Below are 17,295 nucleotides of genomic sequence, written 5' to 3'. Positions count from 1 at the left end.
ATCTTCAGTAGAGCCTGACAGATAAATCGGTTGACCGATATTATCGGACGATATTATCCTTTCATAGAAATATTTGTATCTGTCTTTATTCCACAGATAATGCGCCGATATTACAGTGCCATCTGAAAGTATTTAGACCCTTTGAATTTTTCCCACATTTTGTTACTTTACAGCCTTATTCTAAAATGGATTAAATAAATAAAAATCCTCATTAATCTACACACACTACCCCATAATGACATAGTGAAACAGGTTTTACCAAATGCACAGCAAAGTGAAAACATATTTGACCAAATGCACAGTACCAGTCAAAAGTTTGGACATACCTACTCATTCAAGGGATTTTCTTTAATTCTACTATTTTCTACATTGTAGAATAATAGTAAAAACATCACAACTATAAAATAACACATGGGATCATGTAGTAACCAAAAAAGTGTTAAACAAATCAAAATATACTTTATATTTTAGATTCTTCAAAGTAGCCACCCTGACAGCTTTGCACACTACAAACTTTTGACTGGTACTGTATTAAAAATCTAAAACGGATAACTTATTTACATAAGTATTTAGACCCTTTGCTATGAGACTCGAAATTGAGCTCGGGTGCATCCTGTTTCCATTGATCATCCTTGAGATGTTTCTACAACTTGATTGGAGTCCACATGTGGTAAATTCAATTTATTCAACATGATTTGGAAAGGCACACACCTGTCTATATAAGGTCCCACAGTTGACAGTGCATGTCAGAGCAAAAACCAAACCTTGAGGTTGAAGGAATTGTCCGTAGAGCTCCAAGACAGGAAAGTCTGCACCATTGAAGGTCCTCAAGAACATAGTGGCCTCCATTATTCTTAAATGGAAGAAGTTTGGAACCACCAAGACTCATCCTAGAGTTGGCTGCCCGGCCAAGCTGAGCAGTCGGGGGAGAAGGGCCTTGGTCAGGGAGGTGACCAAGAACCCGATGGTCGGGCCTCCCGAGTGGAGCAGCGGTCTAAGGCACTGTATCGTAGTGCTTGAGGCGTCACTAACAGACCCGGGTTTGATCCCAGGCTCTGTCATAACCGGCTGTGACTGGAGGCGCACAACTGACCCAGTGTAGTCCGGGTTAGAGTGTCTGTTAATCCTTTGGAGCCCAATTTTTTGGGAAAAAAAGTTTTTCCACCTCTAAAAACAACATATCGGTAATCAGTGACTATTGCCTCCCCATATTGGTGTGGCTCTAATCTTCAGTCAGTATCGGTCAGCATTTAGTGATTGCTCACCACAGTGCAGCATAGGATGGATGACCTTTGGCATGTGTCTAAGGTATTGCATTCCCTTTTAATGTACAGTAGGTATCAATTAGTAAATCAAGCTTCAGTCTTAAGGCCCTGTGTTATCACAAGCATTCAGTCCTGTCTTGTTTTGAAGAATGTATTTTGTTCTTCTCTGAAGGATCTTTTCCATCAGGTTAGCCTGCGAGAGCAAGAGATTCATAACTCATTGAGTTGTTATGTAATGCCTACTGGATGTTACTGGAGGCAACGCAGAGCAGGACCGTGATTCACCAGCCAGGTCGCTACTGTTAGCCCTTTGTCTTGTCTCGCTGAATTTAGACTAGTACCCACTGGATAACTGTCTGTATGCTAGATTAAATCTGCCCCCTGTTCCACAGTAGCTCCCGTACTGTCTTGTCAATTCAACTGAATTGATTTGGATGTGAAAAATGCCATATCCCATGTCCAATACAATGCCTCTATGAAGATTCTCACTTCTCTTGTTCCCTTGGCCCTCTCCTCCCTAGCCCTCGTATGTCTTCTGTTGGTTGGATCTTGGAGTGCTGATGGTGGTGCCAGCCTCCACCGACTGGCAGGCTAGCTGCGGGTCTGTCATGGAGGTCAGACTGCTGCTGGAACTGTCCAGTTTGTTTGTGTCTAAGACTATCCATTGGCCTGAGTAAACTGTTTTAGGGGTTAAGACACAATGATATGCCTGGATGGGAGAGGGTGGGCCAAAGCCAGACTTTACTTCCAGAGAAGGAGGTTTTCAACGGGGGAAAATGTTATCATTCATGCAGGGACAAATCTCAGAGCATCAAAGCAATTGACACTTTCCTGTGACTGGGCCCAAAAGCCAGAGGACAGAGAAGAACAGGATGAGTTTGAGGAAAGGCCATTAACTTTAGCACAGTGGAGGCACTGATGACGGGTATCTGTCACAGCAGGAGAGGAGATGTGGTGAGGTAGGGTCTCGCATGACTGGATGGATGAGTGCAGTAGCCTTCATTGCAGTACACTCAGAGCAGTGTGCTAGAAGTCTGTGCTAGGCTTGCTACCTTAATCACTGTATTAGAGGCCTCTAGCTTTATTTACCAGCAGAGTAGTCCTGCACAGTGATGCGCACACACTGTTTCCATGGCAACGCAATCTGGTGGTTTTAATTCACCAGCAGACTCTTTGTTGGACCGATAAGGCCAAAAAAAGGCTCAGCAGCATCCAACCATTCAAAGATTGTGGTTAGAACGTACAGTGCTTTCAGAAAGTATTCCCACCCCTTGACTTTTCCCCACATTTTGTTGTGTTATGGCCTGAATTTCAAACACAGATTTAACCACAAAGACCCGGGAGGTTTTCCAATGCCTCGCAAAGAAGGGCACCTATTGGTAGATGGGTAAAATTAAAATAAAAACAGTAATTGAATATCCCTTTGAGCATGGTGACTTTAAAACAGTTACAGAGGTGAATGACTGTGTTAGGAGAAAACTGAGGATGGATCAACAACATTGTAGTGACTCCACAATACTAACCTAATTGAAAGAGTGAAAAGAAGAAAGCCTGTACAGAATAAAATATTCCAAAACTTGCATCCTGTTGGCAACAAGGCACTAAAGTAATACAAATGTGGCAAAGCAATGAAGTTTTTGTCCTGAATACAAAGTGTTAGGTTTGGGCCAAATCCAATACAACACATTACTGAGTACAATTCTCTGTATTTTCAGGCTTAGTGGTGGCTGCATAATGTTATGGGTATGCGTGTAATCATTAAGGACTGGGAGCTTTTCAGGATAAAAAATAAATGGAATTGTGCTAAGTACAGGTAAAATCTCAGAGGAAAACCTGGTTCTGTCTGCTTTCCACCAGACACTGGGAGATGAATTCACCTTTCAGCAGGACAATAACCTATAACACAAGGCCAAATATACACTGTAGTTACTTACCAAGAAAACAGAGAATGTTCCTGAGTGCCCGAATTACAGTTTTGACTTAAATCTACTTGAAAATCTATTGCAAGACCTGAAAATGGTTGTCTAGCAATGATCAACAACCAACTTGACAGAGCTTGAAGAATTTTTGAAAAGAATAATGGGCAAATGTTGCGCAATCCAGGTGTGGAATGCTCTTAGAGACTTACCCAGAAAGACTCAAAGCTGCAACCACTGCCAAAGGTGCTTCTACAAATTATTGACTCAGGGGTGTGAATACTTATGTAAATGAGATATTTCTTTATTTAATTTTCAATAAATCTGCTAAAAAATCTAAAAACATGTTTTTACTTATGGGGTATTGTGTGAGAGAGAAAAAATGAATGAATCCATTTTGAATTCAGGCTGTAACACAACAAAATGTGGAGTAAGTTAAGGAGTATTAATACTTCCTGAAGGCCCTGTATCTGTCAATCACACAGAGGAATTTACATCATACAGAATCTCACACATACAATGAAAATCATGGATCTTATTGGAGGTCAGTTTCCCTCTGTCCTCCTGCTTGTTCTGATGGGATTTGTCATTGAGCTTACTGAATCATTATTGCACCACCCTATACAAAAATGCACTGTAAAAAACCTGAGTCCATTGCAAAAGGTGCTCATCATATCACAGCATATGTTAGTATGTTGTGTGTAAATTAACATGTGAGAACGTGCTGCCTGGGATTGATGTACATTAGGCTCTCCCAAGGACTGTGTCGCAGTGACGTGTCAAGAGGAAACCGTTTGGCTCCTCTCTCTCTGACTAGCATTGTGTTAGCGGCTAACAGTTAGCCTTTCCACTGTGTGTCTGAGAGACAGATGGCCTAGCTGTGGGAGGGGTCTAAGCCACCAGGCAACACTGGGACTACAGGACTGACTGGCTACAGCCTGGGAGAGAGGGAGCTAGCCAGGTACCCCTCCGAGTGACTATGGAAGGTGTGCAATGCAGTGTCAAACAGATGATACAAAGACCGAGAGAAAGAAACATGGATAGAGCGAGAGAGATCAGTCTAGTCTACTCAGTTATATCATGCTTATTCACGTCCGACTGGTTTCTATGGACGTGATGAAATGGACTGAGAGTTGTGTTCACTCGAAATACATGACAGCCGTGTTGTTTGGATTTGTTGTTGTTACATGGCATCTATGTTCCTGTGATGTGTTATGATGTAGTTAACACACGTCTTCCTGTTTGTCTGGCTGTCTACAGGAAACAAGCTGAATAAGGACCTGAAGCACTATCTGAGCCAGCGATTCCAGAAGTCCTCTCCGGACCACGAGCTGCAGCAGACCATCCGAGACAACCTCTACCGCCACGCCGTGCCTTGTGAGTAGCACACCCTTTTATACTCCTCCTCATCGTTCTCTTCTTCCTCCTCATCTTGATGTAATTGATTGGTAGCTTTGCACGGACTCTGTGCTGTTTGGTGAAGCTTCACACTGGACATTGGTGGTTTTGGCTAGTCATTCTCATGTTGCTGTATGTCTCTTAGTCATCTGAATGGTTGTCAGGTTTTAAGTGAGCTTCTTTCCCCTCAAAAATAAAAAATACTTAGGTTACTAGGTGAGTCGTAAGCACTGGACCACACACAGACCGCAGAAGATGGTGGTCTCCTCCCACTGACGATTGGAACCAGATTAATATGGAGCTCATGCTCTCAACCCTCGTCACTCATTAAATCAGCCAGATGTTCAGTTTTCTCAATACTATGTGATTAGAGCAAGAAGCTCCAGCGCACCCCATGGTCGATAGGCCAGGAGGCTCTCCCTCCGCGCGATCAATAGGCAGAGTGATTAAACGCACTACGTCTTGATCAGAACCTCGCGCACATCTTCACTCTTGTTTTCTCTCACAATGTACAGAATGTCATGATGTCCAAGGATTCAGGCCTGTTTTCTGTGAGGCAGTTGTCCTGTATAGATCGTGTAAAGGAAATGCAGAGGTACTTTTTTAGGCTTCTAATGTATCATATTTCTCAGTGTCAATAATGTGGAGTTGTCCTAACACCACTCTGGCATGCTGGGGCCTTTCACAGTGACGTGGGGGGACCGATAGTGCAACATTGCGATAGATCATATCAAATTTTATTTGTCACATGCGCCGAATACAACAGGTGTAGACCTTACCGTGAAATGCCGAATACAACAGGTGTAGACCTTACCGTGAAATGCTTACTTACAAGCGCAGTTTTAAGAAAAATACCTAAATCCAGTTGTGTGGACCAATCCCTGTACAGCAGCTGGGATTATCATCTTCCACATATTGGAGATGGAATTCTCTAGTGATCATGAGCCGGCCATGACACTCAAACAGACGGAGAGCGAGAGAAGGAACTCAATCAACTCGTAGTACATAGTGAGACTAGGAGTCCTACACAGAGCATAGGGACATATAATGTGTGATCAGGTTAAAGATGTGTAGTTAGCAACAGCCATTTTGCATCTGTCATTAATGCATGGCAGGGTACTCGTGGTTTATTTGTTATATGAAGTGTAGCGGGTTTCTTATGCACCACAGGAGAACCTAGAAATGAAGAGCGACACCACGGCTGTCTTTTAGGCTCTTATGTTGATCTGCAATAGTATTGTGAAAAGACAGGACAGGAACACATCAGTCTCCAATGCACCACCTGACAAGCTGTTCTTTCTCTCTGTGTTTTCTCAGACTCTCACAATCACACTCATACATAAAGCCATAATGTATAGTATAAAATAATAACCAGTCCTTAATACAAAGAATGTATAATCTTAATTCTTAGACAATAGAACCATACCTGCAATAGTATTGTGAAAAGACAGGACAGGAACACATCAGTCTCCAATGCACCACCTGACAAGTTGTTCTACACAGGAGCATGAAGAAAGGTAAAACACATATCCTGTCTCACATCCCCAATACATTGCTAGGTACTTTCAGTGTTGATAGTAGCAAAATACAACTCATGTACAAAACCACTGCAACACAAACAAGTTACAACGTAAAATCGCCTTAGAGGGCAATAACTACTTCCCCCATAATGCAACACCATCACTAGTTGGCAGCTCAGCTAGCCGTCTGCATCACAGAAAGAAAGGCATGCTAGCTAGCAACACTTTTAGCACTCTGTAACTATATTAATAACAACAATAAAACTCTGAAAGTTGCGTGTTTCGATAGTCTCACATCCCCTTACAACAATATCTACAGCATTAACCTTGGGACGTTTTATTTATTTCACGTTACGGACTTCTACAAAGGATTAATCTGCAACCCATACCTTTCTCTCTCAGTGTTTTCTCAGACTGAGGAGAACGGGCGCTACGGGTAGTACCAGGGTGTTAGTAGGTGACGTAAGCACCCAGATAAAATAAAATACATTTAATGAAACAAAACCCGAAGATGTTAACATCATTCAGCTACTGTAGCTGCCTACCTAACATCAACAGGCATCACCATTAGCGCAACAATTAAAATTAGAAACCAAAAGTAAAGTTCCTGGCGATCATAGCGATCTGACTCCCCCCTTCTGTCTGAACATGGAATATTCCTGTTCGCGGGCTTTGGCCACTGACCCTCAACCTGATTGTTCTGTTCTGCGTTGTGTACTATTCTAATAATTTGAAGTTTGCAGGAATAACCATTTTAACTCTACTACAGAAGCATAGGTTATTTGTTGGGCTAGGTTACTTTAGTCCCCTTCACCCAACCCACAATTCAATGGGTTTACTACAGTATCAGGGCCTTGATTAGTAGGGCATGTCAACAATGTTAATTACATGCCTCTCTTTCAATGCCTTGTTATCCAAACATGTTTTCTAATGCCCCCAGATACACCATCAAAGTCTACTCCTACAGTGCCAATTTTCTCTTGGGCCGCATTGCAAAATAGGTAAAATTGCAAGAAATTAGCTTTAAAACTGCAATTATTTTTCTCAGCAAAATATATAAAATTTCAGGAATCTAGCTTTTAAACTGTAAAAGGTTCTCTCCGCCCATGGCAAAATGTGTAGAATTGCAGGAAATGTGCTTTAAAACAGCAAAATGTCTCTGCGGCCAAGAAAAAACACCTACGCCACGCTAACTTTGCCACCGCATCTGAAATAAATCCTAGAGGGAACACTGTCCTAACAGGACTTTTTCCTAAGGATTCTCATCATTGGGTATTCAATTAGTTTATTCATGACCCTCTCACGCAAATTCCTATCTGTATTCCAGGGGCTTTTTCCTCAGGACTTTATTGGAATTACCCAGTGTGCCATATGTCAGCCAGACAGGCCTGGATTGTGCTAGTCTGGTCTTAATGGCCATTTTAATTACCAAAGGCCTAGCTCTTCTCTCTGACTGTGACTCTTATTGACACCCTGATAAACCGTATTATGGTTAACCAAGGAAACATACCACCATGAAGGTGTACCATTTCTACTTTGTGATATGTTGTAATAAGAAGAATACCTAGCTAGGACTAGGAACATTATTTGGATTGTTTCCCACCGGCTGTTGGTGAAATTTACATTCCTGGATAATAGATTTACATTTATTAATTTGATTTGTTTATTCCAAAAAGACACATTATAGATGCGAGAAGAGGATGTGAAAAGGGCACCAAGACTGGTTATGTTTTCAGCAGTGGTTTGGTTTCTCCACTGGTCATCTCCAGGCCTGGAGACTGGTTATGTTTTCAGCAGTGGTTTGGTTTCTCCACTGGTCATCTCCAGGCCTGGAGACTGGTTATGTTTTCAGCAGTGGTTTGGTTTCTCCACTGGTCATCTCCAGGCCTGGAGACTGGTTATGTTTTCAGCAGTGGTTTGGTTTCTCCACTGGTCATCTCCAGGCCTGGAGACTGGTTATGTTTTCAGCAGTGGTTTGGTTTCTCCACTGGTCATCTCCAGGCCTGGAGACTGGTTATGTTTTCAGCAGTGGTTTGGTTTCTCCACTGGTCATCTCCAGGCCCTGGAGACTGGAGGTCAGTGTGTGGTGGTATAGTTGTGTCCATGGGTCAACTCGTATGTGCATGAGGAGGCTGTGATTAATGGACAGAAAGCAGCTGGAGGTGACAGATGGCCTAACCCTACTCGCTCTGCTCTACTCCTGACTGGGGACACCCTCCTCAAGCCTCTCGTCTCCTCTATGGTGCTCAAACCATGCAGCTCAAACTCTTCCCCCCTCCCTCTCTCACACACACACCTCCAAGACAATGCTTGACTCCACTCTATCATCATTCATGTAATCAGACAGCGTCTGTGTGTGCAGCTGCTTCTTTGGTTAACATGCTGAAGCTTTGAAAGGCTGACCAGAGTGTGGCCCCACCAGGTGGCCAGTGACCAGAGCAGGGGGGTGGGGTGACTGACAGGGGACGGGTGACAATGAGGGCATGTGACCCTGACAGAGGAGAAATTTGTCTGGGGATGTCTCAAGTGTTTTGTCAATGAACCCTAGTCTGTGTAGAATAAGTTTTCTCGGGTCCAAAAAGGCAGTGTCTAGACTTGATAGTTCATGCAGCTTCAGTGTTCTGATCATAGAGTTCTGATCATGGAATTCTGAACGAGTTAAGCATCTACACCTACATTTAAATGTGTCCACAGTGTGTCCAGATTCCAGATTTCCGCGCTATATTAAAATGCCAGTATGCATTCTACAAACGTGGAATAGGCTAAATATAATAATAATAATAATAATAATAATAATAATAATAATAATAATAATAGTTATCAAGCAACACTAAAGAGATTTGTGGGTTAGCATAACTCTAGCCAAACAAAAAATGTTTGTTCTAAATATTAGCTAGCTGGCTAGCAGTTATGAGGCCAGCAAACACACTCCTCACACGCTAGGAACGTACTGTACTTCCTCCAACGTTATAATGAAAAGGTGCCTCAAAACACAAGTTTTCTGGAGACTTGTGCGAGGAGTGCTGATGACGTTGCCCACTGTATGCGCTTTCGGCAGCCTGATTGCTTCCAGACTGAGGAGAAATCCGCAGACAATGCATCCCTGACCACCTTCTGAAGTGGTCAGCCAGATCTGAACACAACCTGTCTTTTCAATGCCATCTTTGTATTCTGATAGCATAAGCCGCATGTAAGTAGCAAGTGTAGACACGACCAAAGTTTGACCCGGACCTGACTGGATCGATCCTTAAAAAAAAAAACTGTGGACCCGAGAACAATCATACCCGAGTGACAAAAAAAATCATGTTTATCAGCCAAGTTGCTCATCTGGTTAACGAATATCTCTTTGTATGTTGGCTAAGCTTTCTACAAGTTAATAAAGGAACCTTATTAGCGTGAAATAAATATGCTCTGGATTATGCAGAGCCATGATTGCGTCCACTTGGGTCTATCAGCTGTAGTTACAAAGAATCGAGACCCTATAACAATCAAACATGAACTGACCCAAAACCTAGGGACAAGTTTGCATTTTGGACTCGGTTCGAGTTTTGGGTATTCTGGTTCGGGTGGACCCATGAAGACCTCTACTGTGTAATACTGCCACAAGTTGACATACAGTAGGATGGAAGTCTTATTGGCTTATAGGACAGTGCTATTGGTTTAGTGTATTAGTGTTGATTGACCTGATAGGATTTAGATGGGAGAAACACTTTAGTCCTGGACAACATGCCTTTAATTAAATGATGCCATGTCCTTTGTATCCCCTCTCCTTCGCTTAGCAGAGCCAGGGTTCAGTTCAGCAGGTGTCCCTGCCTGGCCTTCTACAGATCCACACACCTATTGTTGTCCTGGATGGGAAATATCAGCTGCTACAGCATAGAAGACCAGCGTGATAACTTTAGCTCCTCTTCTGTCTTTCCTCCTATTACATGGTTGACTTCTCACCTACCACACCACAGCCCGTCTCCACCTACCACACCACAGCCCGTCTCCACCTACCACACCACAGCCCGTCTCCACCTACCACACCATAGCCCGTCTCCACCTACCACACCACAGCCCGTCTCCACCTCCCACACCACAGCCCGTCTCCACCTACCACACCACAGCCCGTCTCCACCTACCACACCACAGCCCTTCTCCACCTCCCACACCGCAGCCCGTCTCCACCTACCACACCACAGCCCGTCTCCACCTACCACACCACAGCCCGTCTCCACCTACCACACCACAGCCCGTCTCCACCTACCACACCACAGCCCGTCTCCACCTACCACACCACAGCCCGTCTCCACCTCCCACACCACAGCCCGTCTCCACCTCCCACACCACAGCCCGTCTCCACCTCCCACACCACAGCCCGTCTCCACCTACCACACCACAGCCCGTCTCCACCTCCCACACCACAGCCCGTCTCCACCTCCCACACCACAGCCCGTCTCCACCTCCCACACCACAGCCCGTCTCCACCTACCACACCACAGCCCTTCTCCACCTACCACACCACAGCCCGTCTCCACCTACCACACCACAGCCCGTCTCCACCTCCCACACCACAGCCCGTCTCCACCTACCACACCACAGCCCGTCTCCACCTCCCACACCACAGCCCGTCTCCACCTACCACACCACAGCCCGTCTCCACCTCCCACACCACAGCCCGTCTCCACCTACCACACCACAGCCCTTCTCCACCTCCCACACCACAGCCCGTCTCCACCTACCACACCACAGCCCGTCTCCACCTCCCACACCACAGCCCGTCTCCACCTACCACACCACAGCCCGTCTCCACCTCCCACACCACAGCCCGTCTCCACCTACCACACCACAGCCCTTCTCCACCTCCCACACCACAGCCCGTCTCCACCTCCCACACCACAGCCCGTCTCCACCTACCACACCACAGCCCGTCTCCACCTCCCACACCACAGCCCGTCTCCACCTACCACACCACAGCCCTTCTCCACCTCCCACACCACAGCCCGTCTCCACCTACCACACCACAGCCCTTCTCCACCTCCCACACCACAGCCCGTCTCCACCTCCCACACCACAGCCCGTCTCCACCTACCACACCACAGCCGTCTCCACCTACCACACCACAGCCGTCTCCACCTACCACACCACAGCCCGTCTCCACCTACCACACCCCAGCCCGTCTCCACCTCCCACACCACAGCCCGTCTCCACCTACCACACCACAGCCCGTCTCCACCTACCACACCACAGCCCGTCTCCACCTCCCACACCACAGCCCGTCTCCACCTACCACACCACAGCCCGTCTCCACCTCCCACACCACAGCCCGTCTCCACCTACCACACCACAGCCCGTCTCCACCTCCCACACCACAGCCCGTCTCCACCTACCACACCACAGCCCTTCTCCACCTCCCACACCACAGCCCGTCTCCACCTACCACACCACAGCCCGTCTCCACCTCCCACACCACAGCCCGTCTCCACCTACCACACCACAGCTCGTCTCCACCTCCCACACCACAGCCCGTCTCCACCTACCACACCACAGCCCTTCTCCACCTCCCACACCACAGCCCGTCTCCACCTCCCACACCACAGCCCGTCTCCACCTACCACACCACAGCCCGTCTCCTCCTCCCACACCACAGCCCGTCTCCACCTACCACACCACAGCCCTTCTCCACCTCCCACACCACAGCCCGTCTCCACCTACCACACCACAGCCCTTCTCCACCTCCCACACCACAGCCCGTCTCCACCTCCCACACCACAGCCCGTCTCCACCTACCACACCACAGCCGTCTCCACCTACCACACCACAGCCCGTCTCCACCTACCACACCACAGCCCGTCTCCACCTCCCACACCACAGCCCGTTTCCACCTACCACACCACAGCCCGTCTCCACCTACCACACCACAGCCCGTCTCCACCTCCCACACCACAGCCCGTCTCCACCTACCACACCACAGCCCGTCTCCACCTCCCACACCACAGCCCGTCTCCACCTACCACACCACAGCCCTTCTCCACCTCCCACACCACAGCCCGTCTCCACCTACCACACCACAGCCCGTCTCCACCTCCCACACCACAGCCCGTCTCCACCTACCACACCACAGCCCTTCTCCACCTACCACACCATAGCCCGTCTCCACCTACCACACCACAGCCCTTCTCCACCTCCCACACCACAGCCCTTCTCCACCTCCCACACCACAGCCCGTCTCCACCTACCACACCACAGCCCTTCTCCACCTCCCACACCACTGCCCTTCTCCACCTCCCACACCACAGCCCGTCTCCACCTACCACACCACAGCCCGTCTCCACCTACCACACCACAGCCCTTCTCCACCTCCCACACCACAGCCCTTCTCCACCTCCCACACCACAGCCCGTCTCCACCTACCACACCACAGCCCCTCTCCACCTCCCACACCACAGCCCGTCTCCACCTACCACACCACAGCCCTTCTCCACCTCCCACACCACAGCCCGTCTCTACCTACCACACCACAGCCCGTCTCCACCTACCACACCACAGCCCTTCTCCACCTCCCACACCACAGCCCGTCTCCACCTACCACACCACAGCCCCTCTCCACCTACCACACCACAGCCCGTCTCCACCTCCCACACCACAGCCCGTCTCCACCTACCACACCACAGCCCGTCTCCACCTCCCACACCACAGCCCGTCTCCACCTACCACACCACAGCCCGTCTCCACCTACCACACCACAGCCCGTCTTCACCTACCACACCACAGCCCCTCTCCACCTCCCACACCACAGCCCGTCTCCACCTACCACACCACAGCCCCTCTTCACCTCCCACACCACAGCCCGTCTCCACCTACCACACCACAGCCCGTCTCCACCTCCCACACCACAGCCCGTCTCCACCTCCCACACCACAGCCCGTCTCCACCTCCCACACCACAGCCCGTCTCCACCTCCCACACCACAGCCCGTCTCCACCTACCACACCACAGCCCGTCTCCACCTACCACACCACAGCCCGTCTCCACCTACCACACCACAGCCCGTCCCTACCTACCACACCACAGCCCTTCTCCACCTACCACACCACAGCTCGTCTCCACCTCCAACTACCACAGCCCGTCTCCACCTACCACACCACAGCCCGTCTCCACCTCCAACTACCACAGCCCACTATATCACTATTTCTTTGTTTTCTGTCTCTCTCTACTTCCTCTTTTTCCTCTCCAATCTTCCGGTGTCTGTCGGCTTCCCTGCGGTCGCCTAGCGCTCATTCCCGATCCCATACCTACTCTCATTCCTGACTCCCACTGCTGTAGCTGTGGCTGCTGTTCCCTCTTCTCCCCTGTTGTTTTCCACTCGTCGCTGTGATCAGCTCAGCAGCAGCAGAGCTCTCCTCTCTGGGTTTGTGCCTCAGCCTGCCTGCGCAGCATAGAGAGATCAGCAGGATCCCTGCTACAGTCTGGTAGCTACCACTCTACTCTCTCTCACTCCCCCACGCTTTGCATCAAGGCAAGTGGGCTGTGCTTTGTCTGCTGTTATTTTTCCACTGTTTCTTTCTCCTAGATGACGGGTGGCTGGAGAGGTGCAGTGAGAAAGCGAGTGTGTGTGTGTGTGTGGGGAGGTGTGTGATGTATCACTGTTCTGGACCATGGTGGATGGCTTGTATATAGGCTAAAATGATGTGGTGGGGGTGGGGTCGAGGTTGTGTTGGGGGTGGGGTTGGAGAGGGGGATGGGCAGAAGGGAAGAGGGAGGTTGGAACTAAGCACACACAAGCATGCTCAGCTATGTAGCTAGCACACAGGCACAGATGGGGGGCTGCTTGTAGCAAGTTTTCCCTGCCTAATTTTACCCTGCTGGGTTTGTATGTAGGACCTGCTTTTCACAGTCCTCTCTGTATAGGGCTTGACATTAATGCTAGTCCGCTTGTCTGCAACGAGTAAAAACATAAATAATTGTCGGACAAGCAGAATATATATTGAAGTTGTCTGAATAGAAGTAAAAATATCACACAACAATCCCATAATCAAACAAGGCAACAGTAAACATGTCATCTCTCACGAATGATGCTGCACCCCACTTGGGCCAAGTGAGATATTGTGTGTGACTAACAGATTTCAGTTCATTACTTTAGCTCCCACCTTGGGCCAATCAGTGTAGTTTTGTAAATGCCAGATCTTTATGGAATGACGCATCATTCACCCAAGTTTTGTCAAAATCGGCCCCTTGCTTTGTGAAATAGCGCTTGTGACTAACGTACAGACGGAGACATATCCACAGTCCCCTTCCCGATTTCATCGTGGGGGACAACAATTATTCAGGTCAGAATTGGATCAAAGTGTCCTCTGGATTCGATGTGTTAAGCACTGTATCTGTTCTCCCAATCTGTGCAGAAGACAACGGAGTAAAATGATCATTGGTAACGCGTGTGTGCGGAGAATGAGAGACATTGCAGCAGCAGGTAGCCTATGTAATGATAAACAAACAGACTAGATAGCCAAATCAAAATATACATTTGGAAAGTATTTAGACCCCTTGACCTTTTCCACATTTTTTTATTTTTCAGCCTAATTCTAAATATATTTTACTCATCAATCTACACAAAATAACCCATAATGGCAAAGTGAAAACAGGTTTTTCGAAAATTTTGCAAATTCATTAAGAATTTAAAATAGGGTTATTGGTCTCCTCCTTGACCAAGGCCCTTTTCCCCCGATTGCTCAGTTTGGAAGAGTCTTGGTGAGGAAGAGTCTTGGTGGTTCCAAACTTAAATGGAGGCCACTGTGTTCTTGGGGACCTTCAATGCTGCTGACATTTTTTTTCTACCCTTCCCTAGATCTGTGCCTCGACACAATACTGTCTCTGGGTTCTACGGACAATTCCTTCCACCTCATGGCTTAGTTTTTGCTCTGACATCCACTGTCAACTGCGGGACACTATATAGACAGGTGTGTGCCTTTCCAAATCATGTCCAATCAATTGAATTTACCACAGGTGGACTTCAATCAAGTTGTAGAAACATCTCAAGGATGATCAACGGAAACAGGATGCACCTGAGCTCAATTTTGTGTATCATAGCAATGGGGCTGAATACTTATGTAAAAAATATATATATTTTTGTCTTTTTTATTTCACCTTTATTTAACCAGGTAGGCCAGTTGAGAACAAGTTCTCATTTACAACTGCTACCTGGCCAAGATAAAGCAAAGCAGTGCGACACAAACAACAGAGCTACACATGGGATAAACAAACATACAGTCAAAAACACAATAGAAAATGTATATACAGTGTGTGCAAATGTAGTAAGATTAGGGAGGTAAGGCAATAAATAGGCCATAGTGGCGAAATAATTACAATTTAGCATTAACACTGGAGTAATGGATGTGCAAAAGATGAATGTGCAAGTAGAGATACTGAGATGCAAAGGAGCAAAAAATAAATAACAATATGGGGATGGGGTAGTTGGGTGGGCTATTTACAGATGGGCTATGTACAGGTACAATGATCGGTAAGCTGCTCTGACAGCTGATGCTTAAAGTTAGTGAGGGAGAAATAAGACTCCAGCTTCAGTGATTTTTGTAATTCGTTCCAGTCATTGGCAGCAGAGAACTGGAAGGAAAGGCAGCCAACGGAGGAGTTGGCTTTGGGGATGACCAGTGAGATATACCTTCTGGAGCGCGTGCTACAGGTGGGTGACCAGTGAGCTGAGATAAGGCGGGGCTTTACCTAGCAAAGACTTATAGATGACCTGGAGCCAGTGGGTTTGGCGCCGAATATGAAGTGAGGGTATAAATAATGTATTTCTGTTTTTTATTTTTAATACATAAAGCGAAAACAAGTTTAGATTTTTTTTTTTATCATTATGGGGTATTGTGAGGATTTTAGATTTTAGATTTAAGGCTGTAACATAACAAAATGTGGAAAAAGTCAAGGGGTCTGAATACATTCCAAAGGCACTGTATGTTCAACGCAGTCAATAGGCCGAATTAATGGCTGTTTGGCACAGTGCCTGTGTGGTCGCAGTTACATCCGCTGACCCTAGCACATAAAGTATATGCCAGAGTTGTCATGAATTCAAATCCAGCCAATTGCCCTTTCAATTTTTGGAGGAACTAGTACTTTTCTAGTTACTCTCTGTGGGCTGTAGTTGTACTCTTACTCAAGTATTTTCTGATGGAAGTAATTTACTTTTTACTCTGTTATATTTTACAAAATCACTTCAGTTATACTGAAGAAAAATTTAAACACAACATTTAAAGGGTTGTTCCCATGTTTCATGAGCTGAAATTTGAATTTGTTTGCATCCCTGTTAGTGAACATTACTCCTTTGCCAAGATAGTCCATCCACCTGACAGGTGTGGCATATCAAGAAGTTGATTAAACAGCATGATCATTACACAGGTGCTCCTTGTGCTGGGGACAATAAAAAGCCACTTTAAAATGTGGAGTTTTATCACACAACACAATGCCACAGATGTCTCAAGTTTTGAGGGAGCGTGCAATTGGCATGCTGACTGCAGAAATGTCCACCAGAGCTGTTGCCAGATTTCTCTACCAATGTCTTTTTAGACAATTTGGCAGTACATCAAACCGGCCTTACAACCGCAGACCATGTGTAACCACGCCAGCCCAGGACCTCCACATCCGGCTTTTTCACCTGTGGGATATTCTAAGACCAGCCATCCTGACAGCTGATGAAACTGTGGGTTTGCACAACCAAAGAATTTCTGCACAAACTGTCAGAAACCATCTCAGGGAAGCTCATCTGCCTGCTCGTCGTCCTCACCTGGGTCTTGCCCTGACTTCAGTTTGGCGTCATAACCGACTTCATTGGGCAAATGCTGACCTTCGATGGCCACTGGCACGCTGGAAAAGTGTGCTCTTCACGGATGAATCCCGGTTTCAACTGTACCGGGTAGATGGCAGACATGTGGGTGAGCGGTTTGCTTATGTCAACGTTGTGAACAGAGTGCCCTATGGTGGCAGTAGGGTTATGGTATGGGCAGGTATAGGCTACGGACAACAACACCATTGCATTTTATCGATGGCAATTTGAATGTACAGAGATAACATGACGAGATCCAGAGGCCCATTGTCGTGCCATTCATCTGCCGCCATCACCCCATTTTTCGGCGCGACAATGCACGGCCCCATGTTGCAAGGATCTGTACACAATTCCTGAAAGCTGATAATGTCCCAGCTTCC

At 47.1% G+C, this 17,295-nt stretch overlaps 1 protein-coding gene across 6 annotated transcripts in view; it reads left to right on the top strand.

Annotated features, from left to right (window-relative positions):
- The window catches only part of LOC115150772 (membrane-associated guanylate kinase, WW and PDZ domain-containing protein 1), a 201,634-nt gene that overhangs the window by 111,763 nt on the left and 72,576 nt on the right, over positions 1-17,295 (top strand). For all 6 annotated transcript variants that reach the window (XM_029694434.1, XM_029694435.1, XM_029694436.1 and 3 more), the window contains exon 2: positions 4,442-4,558. In XM_029694434.1, coding sequence (XP_029550294.1) covers positions 4,442-4,558 — 117 coding nt within the window. The remainder of the gene's footprint in view (positions 1-4,441; positions 4,559-17,295) is intronic.

This window comes from Salmo trutta, chromosome 16, assembly GCF_901001165.1.
Source record: "Salmo trutta chromosome 16, fSalTru1.1, whole genome shotgun sequence".
NCBI lineage: Eukaryota > Metazoa > Chordata > Actinopteri > Salmoniformes > Salmonidae > Salmo > Salmo trutta.
Note: the sequence above shows the minus strand (reverse complement) of the source record. Positions and strands in the feature narration are given on the sequence as shown.